Source organism: Saccopteryx leptura, chromosome 3 (genome assembly GCF_036850995.1).
Source record: "Saccopteryx leptura isolate mSacLep1 chromosome 3, mSacLep1_pri_phased_curated, whole genome shotgun sequence".
NCBI lineage: Eukaryota > Metazoa > Chordata > Mammalia > Chiroptera > Emballonuridae > Saccopteryx > Saccopteryx leptura.
The window spans coordinates 58,768,876-58,796,451 of NC_089505.1; the positions used below are offsets into that span (position 1 = coordinate 58,768,876).

The window sequence follows — 27,576 nt, forward strand, 5'->3', positions numbered from 1 at the left end:
TCGTGAATCATGGCAGGGGCGGGGGTGGCAGGCGAGGTTGTACAAGAAGCTTCTCTAATGGACAGCAATGTTCTAATCTAGACAATAACCTGAAAATGTATCTTTCTGACTTTGAAGTAGGCTACATGTTCTTTAAAAGGACAAAAAGAGCACGAAGTTCAAAAGAAAATAGGTACTCTGGTCAGAGAGCTCAGTTGGCTAGGGTATCTCGATTCATATTTTTAAGGAAAAAAAATTAGAGTGGAGAAGAATGCATTGTATTTATAAAAGATCTTAAAAGCAGGAGAGAGAGAGAGAGAGAGAGAGAGAGAGAGAGAGAGAGAGAGAGAGAGAGAGATGTTTGTCTTGAAGAGGTGTGTGTGCGTCCGTCCGCGTGTGCGCGTGCGTGCGTGCGTGCGTGCGAGCGGTGCGTGCGTGCGTGCGTGTGAGCGGTGGGTGCGTGCGTGCGTGCGTGCGTGCGTGCGGTGCGTGCGTGCGTGCGTGCGTGCGGTGCGTGCGTGCGTGCGGTGCGTGCGTGCGTTTTCCTGGGGATTGGATTGGTCCAAGGGCTAAAACAACCGGACAGCACACATCTCACTCACTCACTCACTCACTCACTCACTCACTCACTCACTCACTCTGGGCTCCAGCATTGGGGCAGTACCTTAAAAATCTCCGGGACAGTATGAGAGGAACTGAGCTGAGGTGTCTGGCATCAGAGTGGACGCTGGAGAGACAGCTTTCTACCAGACAGAAGAGCTGACAGAGACCGCTGTTTCCTTTTTGAGCTCTCCCCCAGAGAGAGGCAGGCAGGCGCCATATCTGAGTTTCCATCGTCCTAGTTATCACTGTTTGTTCCTCCCTGATTGTACCCTGAGACCCCACCTCACCCAATTTATGAGCCCACCCAAGCTGTCTCCAGTAGCTTTTCCATAAAAATGGCCTGTCTTAGCTTAGCTTTCAGACTCTCCTAAAATCCCTCAAATAAGCTGCATCTGGGATCAGTGTACCCAGTGCGGCGGGTGGGGGTGGGGGTGGGGGTGGCGTGGCGCTGTGTTGTGGGTGTTACGGTGGGGATTGGGCGACCCCTGGTGGTCAGCCCCGGCACTTGGGCCCAAGGCGGGAAAACCATCCTCCGAACACACACGTCTCTGTATAAAGCCTTCGTGGAAGTGGGTGGGGGGGGATGAAGGCCTGAAGCGGGAGCGGGGGGGGGGGGGGAAGCGGGGGGGGGGAGCGGGGGGGGGGGGGGAGGGGGCGGAAAGCGGCGGAAGGTGGTGGGGGACTACTAGGAGTTGATGTTTTCCCTTGCCCTCCTCCCTCCCTGCCTGACGGTGGTGTGGTGGCTGAGAAAAAGAGAGAGGAGGGTGCGGAATCCGGCCCGACCGCGGCCCTCTCGCCCTCTCCGCCTGGTGGCGGTGGGCGGCGTGGGGGCGTGGTCTCCTGACGCGGCAGACACTCTGCCCTCAGCCTCTCTGGCTGTGTGTCGTTGAGCGGGGCCCTCCACGCGTGGTGGGAGGGCCCGCCGCGCCGCCGCGTCGCGAGCCCAACCCCGGGTTGGGCGCGCGGCCGCGTTTTGCCTGGCCTTCGGCGGTGCCCCTGGAGCGCTCCGGGTTTGTCCGTCAGCTGCCCGAGGCCGAGCTGGCGTTGTCGCCTCCTGTACCCAGCCCGGCCCCCGTGGGGGGGGTTTCGCCGCGGCCGGTGGGTTGTGTCCGGGCGTGTGAGCCTCGAAGGAGGCGCCAGTGTGGGGAGAAGATGCGGGGATGAGAGGCTTTTTTGGGGGGCACGGCCCCAGTCTCGTTGTCGCTCGCTCGTGATCGCCGCCACCCGGCCGCGTGGTCGGTGGTGGGAGGCCTGTGCCGCTCCCGTGGGCGAATACCCGTGTCGTCGTCGCAGCCGCGGCCCGCCGGCGTTGAGCGCCCTCTGGGTTGCTTGTGGGGCCTCCCCTTGGCGCCCCTGCCCACCCTGCCCTCACGCTCTCCCGGACTTCCACCTCGGCGGGGCCCGACGGGGTCTCGGTGCCTGGGTTTTTAGGGGCGACGCGCCCTCGGTGAGAAAGCCTTCTCTAGCGATCCGTGAGGGAGCCTTGGGGTACCGGACCCCCCAGTCGCCGCCCCTCCAGTGCGCGTAGTTTCTTGTAAGCTACCTGGATGAGTTCGGTTGGGCATGGTTCCCTCTCCTCCGCTGCGCGTGGGGGAGGGGGCCCCCCCGCCGGCCCCCCACTCGCCCTTCCCCGGGCGCGGGTGGGCGGGGTCGTGCGGCGCTGTGCTCTTTGCCTACCGCGGCCTGCGCCTCCCCCCTCTGAGTCGGGGGAGGGTCCCGCCGGGCCTGGCCTGCGTGTTACGGGCTTTGCGGCGCCCGCTCCTGCGCGCGTGCGTGTGCTGTGTGGGCAGTCGTGGGCGCGCGACAAGGAGAAAGCATGCACGCGAACCCGCCCCCGCTCCGGTCGGAGGAGGCTGGTGGCCTGGCTGTGCGCGGGCACGGCGTGGCACGAGCCGGGGCTGGGTCCAGGGCGGCGTTGTCGGCCCTGTCCAAGGTGTGGGCTGCGTGTTCTGTCCCGGGTCGGACCCGGGCGGGCGGACGGACGAAGGAGGCCGGGGGCGGTCGTGGCCGGCGTGCGGACCGCGTGGGTCACGGGCCCCCACGGAGCTGTTGGAGGGCTCGGGGAAAAGCGTTGGGCGTGTGTGTGCACCGAGGGGGGGCCGGCCGGCGTCCTGGGTGTCACGGGGCCGCCTGTGTGTGGCGGTTTGGGGATTCCCTGTGTGTTTTCCCGGTGGGACCCGCCTGTTGCCCCGAGGTGCTTCCCACGCCCGCTGGGTTTCCTCCGCGTGCGCTCGTGTTGGGCCCCGCGCTTGGCGCGACGTCCCCCCGCGCCTCCTCCCTTCCTTGCCTCCGCGCCTCTGTGGCCCTCCCTGCCATGGGCGCCCGGCTAGCCCTGAGGGCGCGCGTCCTCTCTCACGGCGCGGTTCGGCGGCCGCCTCTTTGGCGTCCCCGGGCTGGTTGTGTGGGGTTGCTCCTCGGGCCCGGCGTCATCGTGAGGGAAGGCGCCTTCCGGCGCGTGTGGTGTGGGGGAGGTTGTGCGCGGCGGCGGCGGCAGGGTTTGGCGGCCCCCGCCCCAGCGAGGCTGGACGGTGTTTGGCCGGGGAGAAAAAGAGAGAGGGCCCAGTCAGCGTCCTGGGGGCCGCGGGACCGCCTCTGTGCCTGGAAGGGGGCCTTCTGGCGGTGAGATTCCCGCGCGCGCCCTGGGCGAACTTGACTGAGCCCCGCCCCCGCGTGCTCTTCTTTTTTTTTTCCCCTGTCTTTCTTCCTCTGGTCTGAGCCGGGGCCGCGTCCCCCCTCGCCTCGCGGGGGCCGCCGGGCCATGCCAGCGCCGACCTTGGCCCGCCGCGGGGTCGCCGCGGCGCGTGGGCCGCCCCGTGTGTGCTCCTGTCCCCCGCCTGCCTCACGTCTCTCCCGGGGCCTCGTGGTCCCGCTCACGGCTGTGCCGTCGCCTTTCCCGGGCCCGCCGCGGCCCCTGCTTTCCGTGGCCGTCGCCGCCCCACCCCGCCCCCGCTGCGCGGCGGCGTTGCGTGCGGGCGAGGACCCGTCCCGTGGCCGCGCCCCGCCTGGCCTCGAGCGCGCGTGCTGGGTTCCCGGTCGGCCGTCGTGAGCGTCGTGCCCGCGCGACGCCCGCCCTGCCGCCGCCACCACTCCCCCCCCCCAACCCCCGCGGGGGGGCGGGGCCGGTCTCTTCGGGCCGGCTCCGTCTTCCCCGCGGGGCGGGGCGGGCGGGGCGGGGCGGGGCGGGGCGAGTGAGCGCGGGCCGGCCTTAGGCGTGTCCGCCCGGCGTTGCCCTCCGTCGCCGAGGCCTTGGGGGGGCTCCTTGCGGAACGGGGTCCCGCGCCCCTCCACGCCCGCCGTGTGTTGCGTGCGCCCTGCCCTCTCCGGGCGGGGCGGGAACGGGCCGCCGGGTCGGGATCCCGGTGGCTGTCTGTCGTGCTTCTCCTGGCGCCGCCCGCGGTGCCCAGCGCGGCGCCGCGTCGCGCTCGCTTGACACGTCCAGGCCTCTTTTTCCGTGCGGCGCGAGACGGGGAAGGGGGGGGGGGCGTCTTTCCCTCCCCCCTGCCCCCTGGTCTCGGCCGGCCCACTGCGCGCTTCCCTACCTGGTTGATCCTGCCAGTAGCATATGCTTGTCTCAAAGATTAAGCCATGCATGTCTAAGTACGCACGGCCGGTACAGTGAAACTGCGAATGGCTCATTAAATCAGTTATGGTTCCTTTGGTCGCTCGCTCCTCTCCTACTTGGATAACTGTGGTAATTCTAGAGCTAATACATGCCGACGGGCGCTGACCCCCCTCGCGGGGGGGATGCGTGCATTTATCAGATCAAAACCAACCCGGTCAGCCTCCCTCCGGCCCCGGCCGGGGGGCGGGCGCCGGCGGCTTTGGTGACTCTAGATAACCTCGGGCCGATCGCACGCCCCCCGTGGCGGCGACGACCCATTCGAACGTCTGCCCTATCAACTTTCGATGGTAGTCGCTGTGCCTACCATGGTGACCACGGGTGACGGGGAATCAGGGTTCGATTCCGGAGAGGGAGCCTGAGAAACGGCTACCACATCCAAGGAAGGCAGCAGGCGCGCAAATTACCCACTCCCGACCCGGGGAGGTAGTGACGAAAAATAACAATACAGGACTCTTTCGAGGCCCTGTAATTGGAATGAGTCCACTTTAAATCCTTTAACGAGGATCCATTGGAGGGCAAGTCTGGTGCCAGGTGGCTGAGCACTGATCCTGGGTTCGGGGGGTGGAGCATTGGCCCTGGGGTTGGATGGTGAAGTGTTTGCCCTGGGGCTGGGTGGCTGAGCACTGATACTAATTCCAGGTGGCTGAGCACTGATCCTGGGGTCGGAGGGTGGAGCATTGGCCCTGGGGCTGGATGGTGAAATGTTTTCCCTGGGGCTGGGTGGCTGAGCACTGATCCGGGGGTCGGATGGTGGAGCATTGGCCCTGGGATTGGATGGTGAAGTGTTTTCCCTCGGGCTGGGTGGCTGAGCACTGATCCGGGAGTCGGATGGTGAAGCATTGGCCCTGGGATTGGATGGTGAAGTGTTTTCCCTCAGGCTGGGTGGCTGAGGACTGATACTAAGTCCAGGTGGCTGAGCACTGATCCTGGGGTCGGATAGTGGAGCATTGGCCCTGGGATTGGATGGTGAAGTGTTTGCCCTGGGGCTGGGCGGCTGAGGACTGATCCTGGGGCCGGATGGTGGAACACTGGCCCGGGAAGCGGGGCTGGATGGCGGAGCGCTGGCCCGGTAGGCGGGGCTGGATGGCGGAGCGCTGGCCCTGGTCCCGTGGTCAGATGGTGGAATGCTGGCCCCAGACGTTGGGCCGGATGCTGGATCGCCGGTTAGGAACGTTGGGCCGGATGCTGGAGCGTTGGACCGGGACCCAGAGTCAGACACACCTCCTCCCGGAGTGCTGGCAGAGTCCACCTCCCTCCCCCCCATGACTGAGCTGAGGGAAGGATGATGGGAAGACAGCAAGCGCAGGTGCTTTTGGGGGCAAGGCAGTCCTTCCCCTTCTGCTCCTGGTCTCTAACAGGAGATTTGTCTCCATTACGTGATCGTAGGGCTCGCTCAGCGCCTTCTGTATCTCACTGTGTTGGAAGCTAATGCGGTTCGTCTCTCCTGGAAGCCGATGCGGTTCGTCTCCTCTGGAAGCTGATGCGGTTCGCCTCCTCTGCAAGTCGGGGATCCAGCTCCCCCTCCCCCCATCACCAGGACGTTCTCTGGTTTGGGTCCCTGTGGATCATCACCCCGTGCCAGTGACGGTACTGGAGCTCTGAAACTAGCTGCCCAAAGATGCGCCGCGCTTCCGCCTCGCCTCAGTCCTCTGGCCTCTGTGGTCCAGCACATCCCACCGCTGACATGCCTCGTAATGATGAACAATTCAGAGTCGGCGACAGTCACTTCTAGTAGCTTCATTACATGGATGGTTTAAAACCTTGAGGAAGGCAACCTCCCTGAATGCGTGTACCTTGTACCTAAAATTTTCACTGCGACATATCTGCCTGTATGAACATGCGGGGCCAGCTATACTGTGGCGAACTGCCCCCCCCCCCCAGTGCCCAGGGTGTTAATGAACAGGTAATTTCCCACACCGAACCTAAAGAAATTAAAATCAACCACTGACTGTTCAATAGAGACTTCTTTGGGTCACAAATGATACTCATTAAACAAATGCAACTAGGTCATGGGGGAAAAGCTTACCTTCCAAATAACTTGTTGCTGTTGTGCATGTTTTGCTCATAATTCTGACACCTCCTTTCAAAGGGACTGGTTTTCACTATGTTATCATTTATTAAAAAACAAAACAAAAATTTCAGTCAGAAAGCCAGGCCTCAACATCTTTAATGAAGTATACTAGAGAATACCACAGCTATAGAGAACAAGCTGATGGCTGCCAAAGAGAAGGGATGGTAAGGGCATGGAAATAATTTTTTTTAATTAAGAAAATCAGAGAATTTGGCCGGGCCTGTGGTGCACAGTGGATAGAGTGTCGACCTGGAAGACTGAGGTCACTGGTTCGAAACCCTGAGCTTGCCCAGTCAAGGCACATTACAATAAGCAATCAACAACTAAAGTGAAGCAACTATGAATTGATACTTCTCACTCTCCCCACCTTTCCTCTCTGGTTCAATTATATAGATGGCAACTATCTTGACACAAATCCAGAATCGTTCCTTCATAACTGTAGTAGCTTCTACTCATGGCAACTACATACACAAGAACTTAAGATTCATGCTTATATCCGTATAGTAGAAGGCAATTGATTTCTCTGATGATCTGGTTCATTACTTCTTATTTAAGCTAACCTTTCAACTATGGCTACCAAGTGAATTCAGTATTTGTACTTACAAAACAATTCTTAAATGGAAGTGACACCTAGTAAGTATTTCTTTGTCATGCTCTAGGCACTAAGCTAAGCATTTTATATGTACTGGTTATTTAAATTTCTCTCCAATCTATCAAGAGCAGAATTGTTATCTCTATTTTATAGATGAGGACACCCGAGAATTAAGAAGACTTGCCCAAGACCACATAGATAATTTGCTAAATGTTAATGTTGAACTAAAGCCTGTCAGACTCTAAAACTGTGTATCTTAAGGTCTGTCTCAAACACAAGCCTATGAAAATGCTAAAAAATATTTATTTTTTGGCCCTGGCCAGTTGGCTCAGCGGTAGAGTGTCAGCCCGGCATGTGGAAGTCCCGGGTTTGATTCCCGGCCAGGACACACAGGAGAAGCACTCATCTGCTTCTCCACCCTTTCCCCTCTCCTTTCTCTCTCTCACTTCCCCTCCCTCAGCCAAGGCTCCACTGGAGCAAAGTTGGCCTGGGCACTGAGGATGCATCAGGTGCTAGAATGGCTCAAATTGCAGCAGAGCAATGCCTCAGAGGGGCTGAACATCGCCCCTTGGTGGGCATGCCAGATGGATCCTGGTCGTGCACATGCTCCTGTCTGTCTGCCTGCCTCCCGCCACCCGCTTCTCACTTCAAAAAAATACAAAAAAAGAAAAAAATATTTATTCTTTAAAAACATATTCAAATATATGACAAACCAGTAACTGGACCAGTAGTAACAGTTTCTTTTCCTTCATTCAACACTTATTGAAACTGTATTATTATTAAATGTTAGTAGCAATGATAATGCTGAGAAGACATAAAAGATAATCAACCTATTAAATGTTTAATTTTCATTCTTTTGTTAATTTCCACAAAAGCCATCTTCCTCAATCCAAACTACAGCATTAAAAAAAGGACTGGATTTGTAAATAGAGGGTATTGAAAATGGGACTTTCTTTAATACTTACCAAAAAAATACTGTACTTTTTCTGACTCAAAAATTTAAAGATACTGTCATCTGCCTACTAAAGATAAGCAGGAGAAAGGTAACCTCTAAGATTTTGGGATCCCATTCCTTAAAGACTAAAGTTGAGATTCAAGAAAGTGGGTCAAAGAGCACCTCAGTAGACACAAGATAGATACAATAAACCAGTATAAGTAATTAAATAAAATATGCAAAATGAGGAAACTTGAACTGTTAGTCAAAAAGGGAATCAAAGTCCAATGTTACTCTTCTAACAAAGGTACTTAAGAACAAATTAATGTCCCATGTTTAAAATAGGAGAGAAAATACACAAAATGACTTCTCAAGACCTGGGCACCTATTAGGATAAGTGAAATTCCAGCTACTTACTAAAAAAAGAAGTATGTATCTACTATATATACATACAAGCAGTTACTGTAAGTTAGGATAATGATGCCAAGAACTGTAGTAAAACAAAACAAAACATCTTTCTGTAGATAAAAGGCTTGAAAAATACTTCCTCCAGTGTATGTAAAATAAATACCAAGTAGGACAAGCCTCTTGTGTCCATTTTCCTGTTTTTAATGTCCTACTTTTTCCTAAGAGTTTAGATCGCACAGAAAAGTATTTAAAAAAATCATAAAAGGAATGCGTAACATATGCAGCACTTTTTATGCTTTGTGTGTGCCCTCACATGTGTGTGAACATCAAATAAAAGCTAACCTTTGAATAATCATATTTCTTACACCAATGTAAAAATCTAGTGTTTCATCAATAATGCTTGTGCATCATATTGTTTTGAATGCCCAGGTTTTTATAGTCTTTCGATCACCATCATGAAAATACAATATTGGAGTAAAGTTTATAGCTAGAAATCAAAAATAAAGGAAACCAGTGCTTACAGAAAAATCTTTGATCTTGGGTAAAAGTACTTAAAGCACTAACCTCCAACACCAACACTCAACACACACAAACCAACCCACATATTACAATTCTATTTGGAAATAATACTTTACCTTTTTAATTCGGAAAGCCTGGACTCAATCGTTTCTTGTTTTATTTGAACCTTCTGAGCACTACTTATAATTTTTGTTAAATCTTCCTGACGAATTTTATTTTCTTCTGGTTTTGAAGATGAAACCTTTCGAAAAGCAAATTTAAGACATCAAATTAATACTAAACACCATGACTGTAATCCAAAGCTTCCCTATTATAAAAGGTTTTTATAGCCTGCTCAGGAAGTTGAGATCTAATTCCAAAAGGCCCAGGATAACTTTTTTTTTTTTTTTTTGTGGCAGAGACAGAGAGTCAGAGAGAGGGATAGATAGGGACAGACAGACTAGAAGGAAGAGAGATGAGAAACATCAATTCTTCGTTGCAGTTCCTTAGTTGTTCATTGATTGATTTCTCATATGTTCCTTGACTCGGGGCTACAGTAGACCGAGTGACCCCTTGCTTGAGCCAGCGACCCTGGGCTCAAGCTGGTGAGCCTTGCTCAAACCAGATGAGTTCACGCTCAAGCTGGCGACCTCGGGGTCTCGAACCTGGGTCCTCCGCATCTCAGTCTGATGCTCTATCCACTGTGTCACCGCCTGGTCAGGCACCCAGGATAAAATTTTAGGGAAAAAATAAACTTATAGCTCAAAAAAACAGGATAAGAAATAATCAGTCTTTTTTTTTTTTAATGTAGATAAAGTGTCCACAAGCAGGAACATCTTAAGGGCTTTTTTTTTTCCTTTTGCCAAACTCCCTGTAACTTCCCCATGCCTCTTTATTATCACATGCCACATTTAATTCAATTTATGTAGTAATAGCTTTATGCTAGAACAATTTTTTTTTTTTTTTTTTTTTTGTATTTTTCTGAAGTTGGAAACGGGGAGGCAGTCAGACAGACTCCTGCATGCGCCCGACCAGGATCCACCCGGCATGCCCACCAGGGGGCGATGCTCTGCCCATCTGGGGCGTTGCTCTGTTGTGACCAGAGCCATTCTAGAGCCTGAGGCAGAGGCCACAGAGTCATCCTCAGCGCCCGGGCCAACTTTGCTCCAATGGAGCCTCGGCTGCAGGAGGAAAGAGACAGAGAGGAAGGAGAGGGGAAGGGGTAGAGAAGCAGATGGGCGCCTCTCCTGTGTGCCCTGGCCGGGAATCGAACCCGGGACTCCTGCATGCCAGGCTGACGTCTACCACTGAGCCAACCGGCCAGGGCTAGGCCATTTTTATTTCATGGTTTACTACCCTTATTACCCCTCTTCCATTTCTGTGGATTTGGTAAAAATACCTTATTTCAGAAAAAAAAAATCATTCAAAAACATTTTGTTAAATGCCTCCTATATGCAAAGGACTTACTCTAGGCAATGAATATTTGGCAGTGAACTGCATAAAAAGTCATCCAGAGAGCTTACAACATTCTAGCAGTAGCCTGCATTTTTAAAGCTAAATTAAAAAGAGCGAGCTATCCCAATATGAATGACTTCTCCCCTCAGTTAAAATGTGAACATTTTCCTTTCCTTTAAAGGTGTCTGAGCTTTCAGTATAATTCAGCACAAGGAAAAAAAAAATGACGGTATAATTAAAACTTTATTAGTCTTAAGTCATCCTAAGAAAGAACACCAGTATATTTCTATACACAATATCAACAGCTGAAATAAAAGTCTTGGCCAATTATATTACATAGTAATACCCTAATAAAATCATGTTTATAGCTCACCTTCCTTTTAATGTTCTCCAACAAGTCATCCTGGCCTTGTTTGAAGTAAGGATGCTGAAATTCAACAGGACCATCTCGTTCTTGCTTTACAATTCCAGAGTCAATATGTACTACTTTATGAAAACCATCTGAAAAAGATTCAAAATTTAGATGACTACAACAGATGGAAGTCAAAATTAATGGTGTTTCCAGGCAGTATATTTTCTTCCTTATCATACTAATGGAAAAACAAAACAAAACAGTTAATCAATGGCGATTGAGAGTATTTCAAATAAACTCCTGTCCATACTCACACATATTCAGTTGCCTCACAAAGCTTGCCATGTTATTGTGCTTGAAGTATTTGGGAAGAATTTCTTTTGCAAATCGTTGTTCATCCAAAACCAGAAAACTCTGACCATTCTGAAAAAGTAAAAGGAGTCAATTAGTTCAAGTCCACTAGATGGTACATATGAACCCCCAAACTGGGCAATCTTTTTATAACTTCAGACCAACAGTTTATTTCTGTTAACGTCAATAATCAAACTCCAATTAAGTGCCAAAATGCAATATTTTATTTCAACTTCAAAAGCTTAGGAATATGTCTCAAACCAAAACCCACATCATACTACTCAATGGTGAAATATTAGAAAAATTTCCATTAAATCAGAAACAAGAAAAATAAATATAATATGTAGTAAGCATAATGACTTAACATTGTTTAAAAGCCAACACAATTAGACAAAAATATAAAATTTGAAAGTATCATTTTTGCAACAGATATAATTATACCTTTGTACAATTGAAAAACTAAGAGCATTTAGTAAAAGACATAATTAACTAATACCTAAAATCACTAATGTGCTTCCATTCAAAAAATAAACAATTTGAAACTTACTAGAAAAATACAGTAATCAAAACAGCATGGTACTAGCATAAAAACAGACCAATAGAATAGACTGGAGACCCCAGAAATAAACTTTCACATATACTGTGCAAGGATTTTTGGTAAGGGTGCCAAGATCTATTAATGAGGAAAGGACAGTGTTTTCAATAAATAGATAAAAGACCTGGCCCTGGCCGGTTGGCTCAGCGGTAGAGCGTCGGCCTAGCGTGCGGAGGACCCGGGTTCGATTCCCGGCCAGGGCACACAGGAGAAGCGCCCATTTGCTTCTCCACCCCTCCGCCGCGCTTGCCTCTCTGTCTCTCTCTTCCCCTCCTGCAGCCGAGGCTCCATTGGAGCAAAGATGGCCCGGGCGCTGGGGATGACTCTGTGGCCTCTGCCCCAGGCACTAGAGTGGCTCTGGTCGCAACATGGCGACGCCCAGGATGGGCAGAGCTTCGCCCCCTGGTGGGCAGAGCGTCGCCCCTGGTGGGCGTGCCGGGTGGATCCCGGTCGGGCGCATGCGGGAGTCTGTCTGACTGTCTCTCCCTGTTTCCAGCTTCAAAAAAATGGGGAAAAAAAAAATAGATAAAAGACCTAAACTTAAAATAATTTTAGAAGAAATCATAGAGAGAAGCTTCATAACATTGGATTTGGCAATGATTTCTTGGATAACACCAAAAGCAAAAGTAACAAAAGCAAAAATAAACAAATGGGTTGTATCTCAGACTTAAAATTTTTTTATATAAATAACACCATCAAGAGAGTGGAGGCCCTGGCCGGTTGGCTCAGCGGTAGAGCGTCCACCTGGCGTGCAGGGGACCCAGGTTCGATTCCCGGCCAGGGCACATAGGAGAAGCGCCCATTTGCTTCTCCACCCCCAACCCCTCCCTTCCTCTCTGTCTCTCTCTTCCTCTCCCGCAGCCAAGGCTCCACTGGAGCAAAGATGGCCCGAGCGCTGGGGATGGCTCCTTAGCCTCTGCCCCAGGCGCTAGAGTGGCTCTGGTCGCGGCAGAGCGAGGCCCAGGAGGGGCAGAGCATCGCCCCCTGGTGGGCAGAGTGTCGCCCCTGGTGGGCGTGCCGGGTAGATCCCGGTCGGGCGCATGCGGGAGTCTGTCTGACTGGCTCCCAGTTTCCAGCTTCAGAAAAATACAAAAAAAAAAAAAGAGAGTGGAAAGGCAGCCCACAGAATCAGAATCGGAGATAATATTCGGAATTCATAACTTACAAGGTGTTAATACCCATAATACATAAAGAACCCCTACAACTCAACAGTGGCAAAAACAACCCAGTAAGAAACGGGCAGGCCCTGGCTATTTGGCTCAGTGGTAGAGCGTCGGCCTGGCATGTAGGAGTGCCGGGTTCGATTCCCAGCCAGGGCACACAGGAGAAGGGCCCAACTGCTTCTCCACCCCTCCTCCTCTCCTTCCTCTTTGTCTCTCTCTTCCCCTCCCGCAGCCAGGGCTCCACTGGAGCAAAGTTGGCCCACGCGCTGAGGATGGTTCTGTGGCCCCTGCCTCAGGTGCTAGAATGGCTCTGGTTGCAACAGAGCAACGCCCCAAGATGGGCAGAGCATCGCCCCCTGGTGGGCATGCCGGTGGATCCTGGTCGGGCGCATGTGGGAGTCTGTCTGACTGCCTCCCCGTTTCCAACTTCAGAAAAATACAAGGAAAAAAAAAGAGGAAAAAAAGAAACGGGCAAAGACTTAAATACACAATTTTCCAAAGAAGACAGGCATCTGTCCAATAAACACATGAAAAGATGCCTATCATCAGTAATCATTAGGAAAATGAAAACCAAAACTACAATATACCACCACTTCATGGCCATTAGGATGGCCATTATTAAAACACACATATGGAAAAACTAACACACAGAAAATAAGTATTAGTGAGGATGTAGATAAATTAGAAATCCTACGCATTGCTGGTGGAAATGTAAAATAATAGTACAGCCACTGTGGGAAACAGTATGATTCTTTAAAAAGCTAAACACAGAATTACCATATAATTCCATTTCTGAGTATGTACCTACAAGAATTGAGAGTAGGGACTCAAAAGAAGATTTGTACAGCCATGTTCATAAGAGTATTATTCACAGTAGTCAAAAGGTGTAAACAACCCAAATATCCATTGACAGATGAATGGATAAAGAAAATCTGGTATATATACACACAATGGGATGTTATTTAGCCTTAAAGAGGAAGGAAATAAAGACATATTACAACAAGGATGAACCTTGAAGACATTTGCTAAGTGAAATAAACTAGTCACAAGAACACCAATACTGTACAATTATACAGGGTATTTAGAATAGTTAAATTCAAAGAGACTACAAAATAAGCTAGGAGGAAGAGGGAATTGGAAGTTATTGTCTAATGAGTATGAAGTTTCAGTGTGGGAAGACGAAAAACATTCTGGACACCACAGTAGTGATGGTTGCAATAACAATGTGAATATACTTAATGGACGGAACTGTATGCTTAAAAATGGTTAAAATGGTTAATTTTAAGTTATGTATATTTTATCACAGCAATGAAATTAAAACAAAGGTTTATTTTGTTATGTGTATTTTATCACAAAATTAAAACTAAAATGGAATGAAAGATCTCAATAATAGAAAACTGTCAAGAATCTAAAAATAAGTTTTAAAAATACACAAGACCTTTCAGAACACATTAAACTACAGAGGGAAAAATACACTATTGTATAGCTGTCCATTCTCCCTCAATTAACCAATACATTAAGTTATCTCTCAAGTAAATAAAATAAAGTGATTTTTGGAGGTTGGGTGAAGAGCTGCTAAAAGAAGAAAATGTAATTGATAAAATTCACTTGTTAAAATAATATTTAACAACAGGCAAGAAAATACTAAAACCAATAAGGAAAGAGGTGTTAACCCTATCCCATACAGATGGCAAAATCAGTTTGTAAAAGTTTGGTACTAAAGAAAGAACAGACTAGAGAGGACAGAAGAAGGAGCAAATTCATCTGAGATTTTAATAGAGAATAAGGGTAGCATTCAAATCGGGTAGGGGGACAAGAGGGAAAGCATTAGTTAATAAACTATCCATGTGGAAAGAAAAACAAAGCTCACTGCTAACTCACTGCTACTTCACTTTTTAAATCAAGCTTTTAAAAGCATGACACATAATAAATCCAGAAGCCATGCTGGTTATACTCACAGAGACTACTACCTGCCTATCTCCAGATTCCTCTACTTTTTCAGTTTATTTTTAAAAACAAAAATTGTATATACAGTACTTAAAGTGTACAACATGATGATTTAATATATATACACACACAGTGAAATGGCTAGTCAAGCCAATTAAGAGATCATCTACATAAAACTAAAAAGGTTCTATACATAGCAAAAGAATCAACAAAATAAAGCAACCTAAATAACAAAATGAGAAGATATTTGAAATAATATATCTGATAAGGGATTAAGATCTAAAATACAAGGAGAGCATATAACTCAATAGCAAAAAAAAAAAAAAAACAATTAAAAAATGGGCAAATGACCTAAATAGTCAGTTTTCCCAAAAAGACCTACAAATAGCCAACAGGTATATGAAAAGATGCTCAACATCACTAAACATCAGGGAGCAAATCAAAACCAAAATAAGCTATCACCTCATACTTGTTACCATGGTTAATTATCAGAAAATAAAAGATAACAAACTGACAAGGATGTGGAGGAAAGGAACCTTTGTATACCGTTGGTGGTAATGTACATGGGTATACACATTATGAAAAACAGTTTATCAAAAAAATAAAACTAGAACTACCATATGATCCAGCAACCCCACTTCTGCGTATATACACAAAGGAAATGGAATCAGTATCTTGAAGAGATAATCTGTGCTTCCATGTTCATTGCAGCAGTATTCACAGTAGCCAAGATATGGAAACATCCTAAGTGTCATTCATCAATGGAAAAATAGATAAAAACTGTGATATTATATATAAACATACAAGTATATTTTTATGATATATATGTAGAATATATGTGATATATATACACATATATATACATACATACATATATGGTGTTCTACAATGGCATTATTCACATTAAAAAAGAGAGAGATCCCGCCATATGCAACAAGGATGATTCTCTACTATCTTACTAACTGTATCACAACTCTGTTTGATGCTGCAACTACATTTCTCAGTCTCCCTTACAATTAAAGGTGGCCAAATATAGCTGACAAATAAAAGAATATATTCAGTAGGGCTTCTAGAAAAGCTTCAAAAAAGGGAGAAATTCAAACTATCACTCCCCTACCTACATCCCATATCCCTGCTTGAACTTGGAGCTAACAGAGCCCAGCAAGCCAGAGGTAAAGGAACTATCATATTCCCCTATGTATAAGATGCACCTTAATTTGGGGGCTTGAAATTTGGGGAAAAAAATGTATTACATAGTTATTGAACTCGTTTTATTCATCATAAAATTCATACAACCCTCATCACTGTCAAAACTTCCATCCATTAGCTTGTCCTCATCTGTGTCTGATGAAAAATCACTGTCTTGAACGAGCGCAAAACAAGCGGAAAAAATGCAAGTAAAAAAAAACTATAACCACTGTATAAAATGCACCAAGTTTTATACCCCAAATTTTTCAAAAAAAGGTGCATCTTCTACATAGAGAATACAGTAAGTACAGCTGAAAAGACCAGAGGTTAACAGGGCATCTTCAGAAGTAAGAGAAAAATACCTTTTTGTTTAAGCCACTGTTGCTTGGATTTCTAATACTATGTACTTGTGTCTAAACTTAACTGATAATAGAGTTAATAGTTATTTTAAAATGTTCAATAAAGCTGAAAGATTATTAACATAAATTATTTTAAACATGACAAAAGATTAACTGCAGTAAGTTTCTAACAAATGAAAAACTGAATTTTAGAAACTCAGTTTCATTCATAATTGACTATATAGCAAAACAAATTATTTTCACGTTAGACTGGCAAAATTTTAAAAATTTGATAACCAGTGTTGGTTAATAGGTAATAACTTAAAAATGCATATATTTTTTCCCTAAAATCAAAGAACTTACCCTCTACCTCACTGCTCTCTCAAATTACCCAAATGAGTCTTTTCCTTCACTGCAAAATTTAACAAATATTTTGAAGTCCCCTTCTCCAACTCAGGATCATCTCACTTTTGCTAAAAATTGGTTTCTGTTTCCCTCACTCTACTTAAACTGATTTTTCTAAAATGTCAAATGCCAAATTTAATGCTTTCTTTTCAGTCATCTTCCTACACCTCTCTGTGGCATTTCATTGGCATTACTGACATCTCCCTCATTAAATGCTCTACTCTCGGCTTTGAAACTATACACTTGACCATGGCACCTAAATACACTCTTTTCTTAGGCAATCTCATCCACATCAGTGTATCTAATTACTAACTTTATTATGAATAATGATTATCACATCTACACCTCTGCCCCGACCATCTCAAATTTCAAACTTGGATTTCCTATTGTCAACATTTTTACACAATGTTCTTTAACTCACTATGTTCTCACCCTATTACCTATTTCAAACCTATATTTCTATTCCACCACAGTCAACTTTTTCCTGTATCTTCCATCCTAGCATGCCTTTCTCCCCTTTAAGTTACCCAATTAAGTTTGACATTACCAACAAAAATAAAAATGAAAAACTCATTTTAACAGCTAGTACTTAAGAGGGAAATACTAAAAATATTCCCTTTAAAAATAAGAAAAAGGGCCTGACCTGCAGTGGCGCAGTGGGTAAAAGCATCGACCTGGAACACTGAGGTCGCTGGTTTGAAACCCCGGGCTTTCTTGGTCAAGGCACATATGGGAACTGATGCTTTCTGCTCCTCCCTCCCTTCTCTCTCTGTCTCTCTCTCTCTCTGTCTCCTCTCTCTAAAATGAATAAATAAAATCTAAAAATAAATAAAAATAAGAAAAAAAAATAAGAAAAAGGACCCTGGCCAACGTTGGCTCAGTGGTAGAGCGTCGGCCTGGCGTACAGGAGTCCCGGATTTGATTCCCGGCCAGGGCACACAGGAGAAGCGCCCATCTGCTTCTCCACCCCTCCCTCTCTCCTTCCTCTGTGTCTCTCTCTTCCCCTCCCGCAGCCAAGGCTCCATTGGAGCAAAGTTGGCCCGGGCGCTGAGGATGGCTCTGTGGCCTCTGCCTCAGGCGCTAGAGTGGCTCTGGTTGCAACAGAGCATCACCCCCTGGTGGGCGGGCCGGATGGAGCCCAGTACAGCGCATGCAGGAGTCTGTCTGACTGCCTCCCCGTTTCCAACTTCAGAAAAATACAAAAAAAAAAAAAAAAAAGAAAGAAAAAGGGATCCTATGATCACTGCTTCTATGATATCCTTACTGAGGTCTCAGCCACAGCAAAAGAAAACAATTGAAGGTATAAGATTCTAAAAAAAAAGAAAATTGTCATTTACAGATGTTATGGATGTACACTTAAGAGAACCCAAATCAGTAAAATGATTAGCTCACTAGTTTATTATCAATATACAAATGACATTTGTATTTCTAATTACCAGCAACAGTGAGACATATTTTTAACTAAAGGACACCACATACAACAACTACAAAATACCCAGGAAGAAACTGAACAAAGATGTGCAAGACCTAATTACAAAAAGATTATGAAACTATTAAATAATAAATTTAGAAAGATGCCTTGTTTATGAGAATACTCAGTATTGTAAAAATATCTATTTTCCCTAATCTGATTTATAGTTTAAATGCAACTCCAAAAAAAATCCCAAGTTTTTTTTAAAAAATGGAACTTGATTTTAAAGCATATATGAAAAGCCAAAGACCAACAATAGTTACGGCACTCCTGAAGAATAAGTTGCCCTCCAAAAAGCAACTCATAAACTTTCTAAGTTTTATAGTTATAGTAATTAAGACATGATAAGGGTATGTGATATATGATTGTCCGATGGAATAGAGAACCTAGAAACAAAACCAGAATATATAATTTTGCTGTAAGACAGAGGTAGCAATACATATCACTGCGGAAAGAAAAGACTATTAACAAAGGGACAAGGACAACTAAATATATTAAAAATAATGAAACTGGATCACTCATAAGACACAAAAATCAATTCCAGGTGATAAAGATATGAAATGTAAACCTTTTAAACTTTCAGAAGAAAAAGACATAAAAAAGCTCTTTTCTTCTGGGGTAGAGAAGGAAAATGTCTTAAAGAAACAAAAAGAGTAAACCATAAAAAAGACTGATATATTAAATTACACTAAACTTAAGAATTTCTGCTCATCAAAAGAATGTAAAAAGATAAGCCACAAATTGAGAAGATACAGGCAGCACATATAATCAAAAAATGAATATACAGAATATACAAGGAATTTCTACAAATATGAAAGATAAACCACCCAATAGAAAAATGGTCAAACACTTCATAGAATAGAAAACAAATGGTCAATTAATACAAAAAGGTGTTTGAACTTATTAGAAATTGGGGAATTACAAATTAAGACCTCACTGAGGTAACAGTTTACATATACTATAGTAGATTGGTGAAAATGATAAAATCAAATTTTGAAGGTGTGTTAATGGACAATCTCAGATATGGCTAAGAGTATAAACCAGTGTGATCTCTTTTGGAAAAAATCTGAGCTGTCTTTAGATGGAAAATTTCATATCCCATTTGCCAGCAACTCTACCCTTCTATGTGTATGCAACTTAGAAAAATTTCTGCTTATATATACCAGGAAAGTAGTATAAAAATATTCGTAACAGCGTATGACACAATTGATTATCTCCTGTTTCTTGAACCATTTTCTTCCATTAACTTTTTTTTAAACTCACATTATTTTATTTGATTTTATGTTTACATAGATTCAAGTGTCCCACTGAATATATCTCCCCCTTAATTCCCTCGCCCCCCCCCATGCCTTCCCTCCAGGATTTGCTGTCCTGCTCTCTATAATGCTGTTATGTGTATATAATTTCATTAATCTCTTTTCCCTTCTCTGATCCCAACTTCTACTTTCCTTCTAGTCCCTTTGATCCTGCCTCTGCCTCTGTTCCCTTGCTCAGTTCACATTGTTCATTGAATTCCTCAAATGAGTGAGGTCATATGATATTTTTCTTTCTCTGCCTGGCTTATTTCACTTAGCATGATAGTTTCCAGGTCCATCCATGTTGTGGCAAAAATAAGATTTCCTTCTTCCTCACAACCACCGTGTAGCACAGCGGTTCTCAACCTGTGGGTCGCGACCCCGGCGGGGGTCGAACGACCAAAACACAGGGGTCGCCTAAAGCCATCGGAAAATACATATTTATTATACAATACATTTTTAAATAAAATATGTATTTCCGATGGCTTTAGGCGACCCGTGTTAAAATATGTATTTTCCGATGGCTTTAGGCGACCCGTGTTAAAATATGTATTTTCCGATGGCTTTAGGCGACCCCTGTGTTTTGGTCGTTCGACCCCGCCGGAGTGGCGACCCACAGGTTGAGAACCGCTGGTGTAGCATTTCATTGTGTACATGTACCATGGCTTTTTAATCCACTCTTCCACTAACTTTTATGACCTCAGTCCCTGTTCTTTCTCTCTTATTGTTCCTTCTCAATCTCTTTTGCTGTATTTTTCTTCTCTTCATAGCCTCTAAATGTTGGAATAACCTTTCTTTCAGTTCCTTCTGTTTTCATTTGTCTCCCTGATGATCTCATCCAGTCCCATGGCTTTTACCACTAACAAGCTCCAAACTCCACCATGAATGCCAGTCTTATATCCAAACATCCTATTCAAAATTTCCACATGGATGTCTTGAAGTGTAGAAGTCATTCAGGCTGCTCAAGAATATTCATTTGTTCTCCTCAACACTGCATGCACTTCCTCACCTCCTTTAAAATTAGATGCAACCATATGAATAAGTGTGGTCAATAAAAATGTAAGCAAAATAAAATAATTTTCAAATAGTATTAGTAAGCCATCTGTAGTCTCAAAGTTAAGATGGTTCTGCCCGTATTTCTCCAAATATTCCCATATCTTAGCAAATGGTATCATCCATCCTGTTGCTCCGGCCAAATCTAATTCTTCTCTGGCCCTCCTCTAACGTCAGCCTATTTATCAGTTTTGCAGCTCTGCCTTCAAAGTAGGTATCAAATCCTATTACTTCTCAGCACTTTCACTGCTACTACCCTAGTCTCAGCCACACTGTAATAAATACCATAGTGGAAAACAGTGATAGTCTTCTAACTAGTTTCTTAATTTCCACTCTCTTAACCAGAACCTTAAGGCCCTACCATCTGCTCCTGCCTACCTTTCTGACCTTACTTTCACATTTTCTAAGGATACTCTAATAACATGCGCCTTTCCAATAACAAAAACATGTCATGTTCAAGGCCTTTACACTTGCCATTATCCTTTGGTCCATTCTTTCTAATCATGTCTCTGCTCAAAAGTCAACTGTTCAGAGAGGCTTTCTTCATTACTCTACCTACAATACCCACAAATCTCTATCATTTTACATACTAGTTTATTGCTCCAAATTAATTCTTCATTGTCTGCTCTGCAAGCATGGAGCTGGGTCCCATAAATATCTTTTTCCAGTTGACATGGTGTTAAGCTTTGTCAATAGAAGATACTAGAGAGATATTAAAAGAAAGGATTCTCCTTCCTAATTCCAGTGTGTCCTAACAGGCTCCTTCAGTGCAAGCAGATCCTCCACATTCATCTCCTGCAGTGTATGGAGGTCAGCAGCGCCCCAGGCTAGCAGCCTCCCTCAACATTCCCTCTCCCTTGGGAGGTTTCAAATTCCCCAAGAATAGCTTTCTAGAGAAAGGGCTTATAAATATTTCCTTAAAGGGCTAATTAATAAATATACATTTTAAGCTTGCAGATCATAAGGTCAAAACTCTGCCCTTGTAGCAAGAAAGCAACTATATAGACAATATGTAATAAACTAAGCATGGCTATGTTTCGATTAAACTTTATTTGTAAAATAGATGGCTACTTCATGGTCATAGTTTGCCAATCTCTACCCTAGAGGTTACATTTCCCAACAAGTCCTGAAGGATGAATTTCCAGTAAGTTCCACCAGTGTAGCACCAGTAACTTATTTGCCAGTCAGTGAGACAGGGTCACTCTCCAACAAGGCCAGCATCTTCGAATTGGAGGAAAGGTCTCTCTTACTGGGGCATTCTATCTTAGCCCTAGCAGTGATGGGTGCGTCTTCTAACTGCTATTCCTATATTTCATAGAGTTTTCTTTACTCCAATTCACCTAATATAGTTAATAATTCTATTCAACTTTCCTTGTTCAAAAAACTGTATGACATGTTTCCTAACTGGACTTTAAATTGATACACTCTCTTTCGAGCCTGATTTATTTTCTTTATGGTATTTACACTATCTTATTTGTGTTTGCTTACTTTTTAATTTCTTATCCTTCACTAGAATGCAAGCTCTATGAAGGCAGACTATTGAATGAACTCCTAGTACTAGCACACTGGTCATAACAGATTTGCAACAAATATTTGTGAATGACTGAATAAATGAATTTGGGTCACAGTAAATTTTATTTTTAGAATTTCAACTCTTGGATTATATCAAATATGTGGTGGTGCAGTGGAGAAAGCGTCGACCTGGAATGCCTGGTTGCCGGTTCAAAACCCTGGGCTTGCCTGGTCAAGGCATATATGGAAGTTGATGCTTCCTGCTCCCTCCCCCTTTCTTTCTCTCTTCTCTAAAATGAATAAATAAAAAAAATTTAAAAAGATATTAATGGCTCTTGGTTATTTCCGCTCTCACATACAACCCTCATTTACTCAAATGATTCTGTCTTTCCACTTACAGTATTCCTGTAGTCTCCACTCTAAAATTAGTAAATAGCATCTGAGTGCAAACATTCCACCCTACTGCTGTGTAGACTTGTGAAGCTCAAGCAATACAACCCAGAACTCTCCCTACACATTTTACAAGGAGCAAAAAGCCATTACTGAATAGAATGGGTAGCTTCTTCTTAGGCCTCACTCATGAAGGCTGATAGGCTTCTGAAGAGGAGTAATGGCTGTTACCAAACTGGTCCTCTTGGTTAAAAATATCTAAAATATTCTTATTAATAAATACTTAAGCTACACTACCTTAAAACATTTTTCAGAACAGAAACTTGCAATGCTTTTTTAAACAATCAGTCAACTACTTAATGTTCACCAACCATATTCTGAGTTTCAAGCTCCTTCTCTCCTAGGTAAACAAACTAAAAAGACTTCTCAGTGGATCTTTCAACTTTTCTGTAGACCCATCTAAGGTGGATTTCTGCCAAACTGTGGCCTTACTTGTTTTCACTTGCAAATACTGTAATAATGCAATGGTTACTGAGAAGGTCCAAGCAATACCAGAACATTGGGAGCAAACTCAACCAAAACAGCTCGAGAACACTGGACAAATACTATTTTTGCACCCTTCCCCTTCTATTTCCGTATTTGTCTCCACTGATTTGAGAGGGATTTGAAAGTAAAGAATAACAAAAGACACAAAAAAGTTGGATGTAAGGTCTTCAGTAGAAACTACTTCTTGGTCTTCTCAAGCAACCTGAAGAACAGAGACAAAGGTAGTAACACCAGCAAAACAATAAATTCCTAGTTTTTCCTTTTTTTTATTTTTTATTACTGTTTCACTTCAACATACTCAAGTTATCAAATATCAATAACTGTAAAAGCTGTTTCTCACTATCAGTAGCAAGAACATCCTTCAACTTCCACAACCTCATCTCTGAATATCAAGGATCCCCAGTTGCTTCCAAGATACACCTGTGTACTCTGTTTAGGACTCTTTTATAACCGAAACAGCTTTATGTTGCCTAATATTACTATCTGTTCTTGATTTAGCAATAGACTACCTACCAGAGCCAAAATAGTTACATAAAATTTTGAAGTTACAGCAACTGAAAGAACAAAGGGAAAGTAAAAAAAAAAAAAAGAAAACCTTCCATGAGGAGAATGTGAGAAAAATAAAACATGTACAGTATGTTTTAAAGACAATCTGGGTCTAATGATATTTTTACTATTTGAATCAATAATGTACTTAGTAAACTTTTGATGGCTTGGAATATGTCTATAATTAATGATAAGAATGTGGATTATTTCATTTTTAATTTTTGTCATATTACAAGTTTCAAAGAAAACTAAAGTTTCATAAGTCTTTAGGAATATTAAGCCAAGTTTTACAAACTATAGTTGGTTAAGCATTTTCTTCCCTTGCCTTACTCAAGCTAGAGAAGTAAATTATTGTATTTTCCACCAGCAAAAAAAATTGCATAAAATATCGTCTTTCCAAAACATCTGCTGCTTCTAAAAGATCTTAATATGAAATAGGATAAATGCTAAACTACCTCAACAGAAGTTTAGCAAAACAAGTTTGAAGGAAATCAGACTTTTTTTAAATAGCAACTTAAATTTTTATTTCATTTATTACTTTAAAGAGAGGAAACAAAGGAGGGAGAGAGGGAGGGAGGGAAGGAAAGGAGAGAGGGAGAGAGGGAGGAAAGGGAGAGGCAGAGACACACATCAATTTGTTGTTCCACTTATTCATGCACTCATTACTTGTTTCTTATATGTGCCTTGACCAAGGATCAAACCGCAACTTGGCATTTTGGGATGACACTCTAACCCAGCTACCTGGCCAGAGCCAATAGCAAGTTCAAAAAAAAAAAAAAAAAATAGCAATTTTTAAAAGATGAGAGTAACTTACTTTGGTTTTTCCATCTAACATCACTGTTTAAAGTTTTATCTTTTATTGTTATTACTTTTGGAAAAATCAGACGGCTTCTTTAAGTCACTAAGTTTTAGCCCTAGACAACATTAATCCAGAAATGCCAAGTGACTTGTGAACGGGTAATATTTTGGTAACTACATCTTGTGCCAAGCTGTATTAGGTGTAGTGATGTTGCTGGAACACTGATCTAGGTCAGAAACCTATGCTAGATTCCCACCTCATATAATGGCTAGCTTTGAAATTATGAATAACTAATCTAGGCTGCTAAGCCTCAAATCCTCATCTACCTAATGATAAGACTAAATTAGATGATTTCTAAGAGTCTTTTCTGGCATAAGTCAATCCATATCATTCGTACTACTCCCATTATATATTCTGAGAATTTCATTGATTCATCAAATATTAAGTACCTACCGTGTCTTGGCATAAATACTGTCCTTGCCATCACTGAATTTATATTTTAATTGTCCCATTATGTACTAGAAAATATAGTTAAGCTTAAACTTAATGGAATAAATAAGCATAATTTTAAGCTGCTTATATGGCTTAGAATTCATAAAATGATGCACTTATGGCTCAGTATGAAACTCTCCGTATTTGATACTGCCCATAAAGCAAGAAACGTTATTAATATACTCTGGCTAATGAGAATTTATTAGACCTGCCACCGACATAATGTCCTTTAATTAAAGCCATATATTTATGTAACATTTCCAGGAAATAAAAAGAAGGCGGCCCATACAAGCCAAAAAGGTATAATAAAAACAGCTTGGGTGGGGGGAGACTCAGTCCAATCTCCAACATGAATACAGGATGAGTAACAGCACCCTGTGCTGATCCATCCTTGTCAACTTTTAATCCTTCAGGCTGATGAAAGCATGAGACATCGGTTTATTTTTAAGTGTATGTGGGCAGCTGGTTTCCCTATTTTCACCTTTCTTTGTACAACTGTACAGTTCATCAGATGCTTCATACCATCCAGCTGATAGTGACCTTCACGAAAATAAGTCCTAAAAGGAAGATTTTTTAAAAAAAAAATGAAGAAATGACTGTAACGTAAGACAGAATATGGTATTATCACGGTCAAAACTTCAAGTATGTACTGAACATAGTGCCCCCTGTGAAAACAAAAGTAAATTTTAAAGCTAAGAATTCCTTTAAATAGGAAAGGAACAGAAAAGCAGAGGAGAAAGAGGGGCCGTAACATCTACTCAGCACTGAAGAGTGTCGCGCACCGTGCAGGTAGCTTTCACTTCTAACCCAGACGTCTAAACAAGAAAATATCCAGAGACGATCCTGTACAACAGGAGAAATCCGCTCCCCTTCACAGGATTCCAACAGCCGGGAGTGAATTCTACCACCAACGCTGTTCGCGCAGAAATCATTCCGCGCCGACTCTCCGCGCTCGGCCTCGGAAGGGGTCTCGGTCAGGGTCTCAGTCACCTAGGCAACCCGCTCCTTCCCGCAACGCCGCAGCACGGGCCAGAGAGGCGGGGGAGCCGGCCACGGTCCCCGCTTCGAGGCCACGGTCCCCGCTTCGAGGCCGAGCTGGGATCAAACCCGTCACCGAGTCACTCCCTCCATCACTTCGAAGAAACCGCTAGTGAAACTCGGCGCTTCGCGTTAGCTCCTCAGTCGTCACTGAACACCTCTCAGCACTCGTGTTACAACAATCAGAAAAATCTGTTTATATAAATATGGCTCAGAATCACCACATGACAATGTGCTATTTCCTACTGAATATTGTAAAAGCTCCTGACCTGCGGCCACCTGCCCTGGCCCATCGGCCTACGGCCCTGAGGCTCTCCTCGCTGCGGGGCGTGCGCGGGCTCAGCGACGGGAATCGGGTCGCCGGGGTGAACTTCCCCCGACACGGAGGACGAAGGATGAGCGTGCAGGAACGTGCCTCCCGCGCCCTCGGCTCGTCGGCCGCCGCAGCTCCGCCGGGCGGTTCCGAACGCCGCCGCGGCCGGACCGTTACGAGGCCCAGCGGAGGCCCCGGCGCCCCGCGCGGGCCGCCCCTCCCCCACCGCGGCCTGGGCGGCCGACGCCGGCCGGACACCCGCCGCTCCCCGCCCCGGCCTGCACGAACAATACCAGGGGCCCCCCGCGAGGCCGGGCGCGAGGCCCGCGCGGCCCAGCCACCCCACAGGCCTCGCGCAGGTCGTCGAGCCACAGGCCGCGAGGGACAACCCCGCGGGAGACAGCGAGAGCGGGGGCGGTTAGTCCCGGGGCTCGGAGGCCGCGGTACCCTGACCCGTACCTGGCTCCAGGTGATGAACTCGTTGGTGTGGGTCTCCTCCACAAGCGTCCACAGCTTGCTGAGGAAAGCTGGCACGTTCGAACTGTGCTTCATTGTTAACGAGGCGCAGAGATTCCACGTTCTACACCGAACGCAGCAGTGGCGTTGGCGGCGGCAGCAGCTACTCCCCGAGAACGCCCACAACGCAGGCGCAGCAGCTCTCGTGCCCCGTCCCCCCCCCAACCTCGCCTGGCGCGCCGCGAGGAGGGGAGGCCCCAAGGCCGCACGTGATTGACAAGTCGCCTGCGCTCCTCTCTTGCGCAGTGGTCCCGCGCCCGTCTCATTCCTGGCCAATCCCGGGCTCTGACTGAACGACAGAGAAAAGTGATTGGATACTATTGATGTGAGGGGGTGGGAGCAGAAGGGGATGCTGCCTTCTCCTTCGCCTTTTATGCAAACGCTCTCATGGTAGCAGACCTTTGGCTTAACGACCGTGTTTGGTTGTTTCACGTGGGAACAGTTTAGATTTCCTGGGCTGTGGCTGAGAGGCTACAAAAAACTCTCACAGGCCTGCCTGAGTCATATATTTGGCAGGCATGTGTATAATTCAGATGGGAGAAGAGAGCAGTTTTCAAGTATGATGTGTTAGGCCCCAAATTGAAACTATCTTAAAAATAATAAACTTGCCTTGGCCGGTTGGCTCAGCGGTAGAGCGTCGGCCTAGCGTGCGGAGGACCCGAGTTCGATTCCCAGCCAGGGCACACAGGAGAAGCGCCCATTTGCTTCTCCACCCCTCCGCCGCGCCTTCCTCTCTGTCTCTCTCTTCCCCTCCTGCAGCCAAGGCTCCATTGGAGCAAAGATGGCCTGGGCGCTGGGGATGGCTCTATGGCCTCTGCCTCAGGCGCTAGAGTGGCTCTGGTCGCATAATGGCGACGCCCAGGATGGGCAAAGCATCGCCCCATGGTGGGCGGGTGGATCCCGGTCGGGTGCATGCGGGGGTCTGTCTGTCTCTCCCTGTTTCCAGCTTCAGAAAAAAAAAAAAAAGCAAAATAAATAAATAAATAGATAAATAAACTTTGTCCTTAAATTTTAATGAGAAAATGGACCCTTTAAAATACAGGTACTTGTATCAAAAAGAGGAATTAAATAGCTCACTCTTTACTAAGCATTTACTACTATGAA

General features: G+C 45.4%; 1 protein-coding gene across 1 annotated transcript in view; it reads right to left on the bottom strand.

Annotated features, from left to right (window-relative positions):
• The window catches only part of LOC136398928 (heat shock factor protein 2-like), a 30,789-nt gene extending 4,219 nt beyond the window's left edge, over positions 1 to 26,570 (bottom strand). Inside the window, exons 1-4 of the mRNA XM_066373578.1 lie at positions 26,416 to 26,570; positions 10,829 to 10,937; positions 10,536 to 10,663; positions 8,845 to 8,969 (exon numbers count right to left, since the gene is read on the bottom strand). Of these exons, the coding sequence (XP_066229675.1) occupies positions 8,845 to 8,969; positions 10,536 to 10,663; positions 10,829 to 10,937; positions 26,416 to 26,508 (455 nt within the window). The 5' untranslated portion in view covers positions 26,509 to 26,570. The remainder of the gene's footprint in view (positions 1 to 8,844; positions 8,970 to 10,535; positions 10,664 to 10,828; positions 10,938 to 26,415) is intronic.
• Between the last annotated feature and the right edge of the window lie 1,006 nt (positions 26,571 to 27,576).